Source organism: Bison bison, unplaced genomic scaffold (assembly GCF_000754665.1).
Source record: "Bison bison bison isolate TAMUID 2011002044 unplaced genomic scaffold, Bison_UMD1.0 scf7180017864036, whole genome shotgun sequence".
NCBI classification, from domain to species: domain Eukaryota; kingdom Metazoa; phylum Chordata; class Mammalia; order Artiodactyla; family Bovidae; genus Bison; species Bison bison.
The window spans coordinates 409,619-414,086 of NW_011494608.1; the positions used below are offsets into that span (position 1 = coordinate 409,619).

Consider the following 4,468-nt stretch of genomic DNA (forward strand, 5'->3'; position numbering starts at 1 on the left):
CTGCCTGGACCACATTAGGAATTACATGGATTTGCCTATTGTAACAATTGAAACCCAACTATGAACTATGGTAAGGATTACAGGTAACCTAGATAGCATGTTGAAAAGCAGAGACATTACTTTGCCAACAAGTCCGTCTAGTCAAGGCTATGGTTTTTCCAGTGGTCATGTATGGATGTGAGAGTTGGACTGTAAAGAAAGCTGAGCACCGAAGAATTGATGCTTTTGAACTGTGGTGTTGGAGAAGACTCCTGAGAGTCCCTTGGACTGCAAGGAGACCCAACCAGTCCATTCTGAAAGAGAATCAGCCCTGGCATTTCTTTGGAAGGAATGATGCTAAAGCTGAAACTCCAGTACTCTGGCCACCCCATGGAAAGAGCTGACTCATTGGAAAAGACTCTGATGCTGGGAGGGATTGGGGGCAGGAGGAGAAGGGGACGACAGAGGATGAGATGGCTGGATGGCATCACTGACTCGATGGACATGAGTCTGAGTGAACTCCGGGAGGTGGTGATGGACAGGGAGGCCTGGCGTGCTGAGATTCATGGGGTCGCAAAGAGTTGGACACGACTGAGCAACTGAACTGAACTGAAGATAAGACATCTAGCACAAAGTAAAGGCTCCAATGTGAGCTGACTGCAGCTAAAGAAACCTCTACAAGCAGAGGTCCTAAAGCAAACCAGACAGCATTAGATGATTTCTCTGTCATCTCATTCACACCAAATCTTTGCAGGACTAGATTTGAGATATAAGATCCAAACAGAAACAAACACACACACACACAAACACAAAGAGAGAGCAGATATACATATGGCTGATTAACTTTGTTATACTGCAGAAACTAACACAGCATTGTAAAGCAACTATACCCTTAATTTTTAAAAAAGTAAATCAAGAGGTTGAATAATTCTGAAAAATTATAAATAAAATACTATACAAACCATATCATGTGGGGGAAAAAAGGTAAAGGTCACGGGTGTCCCTGAAAGATAACTCTTTCCACTTAATCTTTCGACTCATGGAAAATATTTTCCTGGGTTGGAATTTCCAGAGAGAGTGATTCAGGCAATATTTGATCCTCAAGGTGTATGTCTCTCCCCTATAACCCTTCTCAGCAGCAATCAGCGGCGGGAAGAGTAAGGGTTGTGAAATCACGCAGACCCGAGTTTGCCCTACCCTTTGGGTGCTTGGGGAAAGTTACCAAACTTTACTAAGGTTATCGATCAAATGCTGGTTATAACACCTGCTGTATTAGTCAAGATTCTCCAGAGAAACAGAACCAGTATGGCATATTAATACATATGGTATGATATCTATAGATATATTTAGACATATCTATCTATCTAGAGAGCTTTTAAGGAATTATCTTATGCAGTTGTGGGGGCTGACAAGTCCAGAATTTATAAGCAAGCCAGCAAACTTGAAATTCAAGTAAAAGTTGATATTGTGGTCCTGAGTCTATAGGCTGGAAATGCAGGCAGCATTTGTTTGTTGCAATCTGTAGGCAGAATTCCTTTTTCCTCAGGAAACTCCAGTCTTTTCTCTTAAAGCCTTCAATTGATTGCACAAGGCCCACCTACATGATGAAGGGTAATTTACTTTGCTGTTGCTGCTGCTAAGTCGCTTCAGCCGTGTCCGACTCTGTGCGACCCCATAGACTGCAGCCCACCAGGCTCCCCCGTCCCTGGGATTCTCCAGGCAAGAACACTGGATCTGGTTGCCATTTCCTTCTCCAATGCATGAAAGTGAAAAGTGAAAGTGAAGTTGCTCAGTCGTGTCCGACTCTTAGCGACCCCACAGACTGCAGCCTACCAGGCTCCTCTGTCCATGGGATTTTCCAGGCAAGAGTACTGGAGTGGGGTGCCATTGCCTTCTCCAAATTTACTTTACCTAAAATTAATTGATTGTAAATGTTAATTACATCCAAAAAACACCTTCAGAGCAATATATCAACCAGTATTTGATCAAAACAAGTCAGTGATGATTGCTTTTATTAGTAGTATAATACTTTTCCACAAAAAAATACACTAAGTACAATCAATAGAAAAAGTGATACTTTGACCTTACCATTTTAAACACAGGCAATTTTCTCCATACAAATTTCTAGTTAAAGGATACCATACAAAGTAAGTCTGAATTGCAGGCCACGTTTGCTTTGGGAATATATATGAAGCAAGAGGAATGGAGAGGGAACATCTCCTATAATACATGTGTAACCATACCATTTTTTACATATTTTAAAGCACTATGGTGTTTTGCCTTTATTTTGCCCCTAAAGGATTTTGTTGTTGTTGTATCTTTGCTTGAATTTCAATTTGAGTGAAAAGTAGTCATGAGTCCCAAGATGATTGAAAACTTGGTAAAGAAATTGGTTCAAAAGAAGAACTGTCTAAAAAATGGCTCTCTCCTGCCCGTTTTCCATCAACCATTATCTACTGTCACCACCTTCAATTACAAGGTTTCCTTGGGGAGAACCAAGGATAAAAAAGAAAAAGCAAACTTTTTCTACGTTGTATTTTATGTACAGACCACATTTATTTACTTTCGAGTCAGTGTTGATTATGTAAATTCCCTTTCTTTGTTCAACTGCAGCAGTTCATCAAAGGATAGGTATAGACAGGCAGGCCCAGGAACCTGAATTGTTATAAGCTCCTCATAGACTTCTCTAACAAAAACTAATGTTTGAGAACCATTGCCTTAAGGTATAAGGTATAATAGGAGACCATTCATCCAGGTGGTTTGTTCTCTGTCACATTTCCCAGTCCTTTCCCTTCCAACTGCTAGTGTTTGCAAAGGAAAGACAAATTAATGTTATTTTCATGAGCATACTATCATTGTGAGGGCAAAACAGATTTTTTGAAAAAACCGACATAACCAAATAAAAATCCTTTTTTTCCCTCAATTATCCAATTGTTCACTCTCTCCAATAAACAGTTGATTCCAAGCAGACCACAAATCAGACAATTTCTGGATATTCAGATTGAAGACATTCATCAGAGGCCCTCATGAATGGTTGTCAGATTTTGGCAAACCTGATCAGAGAAAGGAGAAAACAAATTCATCATTTATCCACATACACAAGAAATGCAGTATCTACTTGAATTACTGCATGAGTGAGTGTGTGTATGTGTAGGCACACACAGACAGACACACACACATACACACACAAACACAGTTACCTTAAATAATCAGAACTAGGACAGGGGAGCCCCAGGTCTTTCCTTCCTACTCCCAGTTCTCAGTTCTCTCTCTTTCCTGGGACAGGCTACAGGGCTTTTTGTCCCTAAACCCAGCTTGGTACTTAGTTAACTACTATTTTATATTGTCCTTCTTTTCTCCCCATCCCTTCTAGGATAGAAATCCCTACAGAGTAACAAGTGAGTTTTCCCTGTATTTCTACTCCCTAAAGTTGATTGGAGGCTTCCCAGGTAGCTCAGTGGTAGAGTCCCCCTGCCAATGCAGGGGATGTGGGTTCTATCCCTGGGTAGGGAAGATCCCCTGGAGTAGGAAATGGCAACCCACTCCAGTAGTCTTGCCTGGAGAATCCCATAGACAGACAAGCCTGGAGAGCTGCAGTCCATGGGGTCGCAAAGAACTTAGCAACTAAACAATAACAAAATTGATTCACTCATTCACCAACTATATAAACATCCATTCCTGCATGGGAAAGTAGGAAAAGAGATGTTACCCATTTTGCTACTATGACGTCATAAATGCAAAATGGACCCTTCTGATGCTAACTTGTTTTTGGTGACATGGGTACCTCTGATGACCTTCATTGGAAAGGAGGCCTTTGAGCCAATGGTGAGCAGTACAGACAGTCCCCAAACTCAAAGACTTTAAACAAGAAGGCAGTTGAGTAAGAACTGCATAATGTTATGAAAAGAGATGTGACTTGAGAAGTATAAAGTGTTAAAAAAAAACACGCATGCTATCTATCTAACTATGTGCAGTGCAGGACAGGTATGGAAGGGCTGCTCCAGGATGTTGGACCAAGTACAGCACTTGTCCTCACCTCCCTCAGATTCTTATCCTTGGTTCTTAGAGGAAACTTATGAGTCAGTCTTGACTCTTGATGCTAATAATCATGTCTTTGGCTGATTGGTTTCTGGATATGTTTATATGTAAGGAAGAGAGTTGCAAAATCTTTAATGTACAGGCTCAGGGCTCTTGGCTCTAAAGGAAGTACTTTAAGAAATGATGCAGCAAATACATTCAATGAATATTTATGGAGTACAGTACCTACTCTTTTCAAGGCATCAGATACGGAAATGAAGTCAATAGTCCTTGTTTTCAGATCTTGACTGCAAGAGTGTGTGGATATGAGGTCGGAAGGGTGGGAAACAGGGTAAAAAAAAAAAAAAAAAACAGAGAGGGAAGGAGAGAAAAACAAGTTGAAGTGTGTATACAAGTAATCAAAGAAGTGATCTTGTTCCATAAATGAAACTATGGATGAGAATGTTTAAAA

At 40.6% G+C, this 4,468-nt stretch overlaps 1 protein-coding gene across 2 annotated transcripts in view; it reads right to left on the reverse strand.

The window, feature by feature from the left end:
- Positions 1–1,938: 1,938 nt before the first annotated feature.
- TMEM71 (transmembrane protein 71) overlaps positions 1,939–4,468 on the reverse strand; it is a 30,399-nt gene continuing 27,869 nt past the window's right edge. The window contains exons 10-11 of one of the 2 annotated variants that reach the window (XM_010834770.1): positions 4,247–4,304; positions 1,939–3,032 (exon numbers count right to left, since the gene is read on the reverse strand). In XM_010834770.1, the coding sequence (XP_010833072.1) occupies positions 2,994–3,032; positions 4,247–4,304 (97 nt within the window). In that variant the 3' untranslated portion in view covers positions 1,939–2,993. The remainder of the gene's footprint in view (positions 3,033–4,246; positions 4,305–4,468) is intronic. The other variant, XM_010834771.1, reaches the window with a different exon arrangement.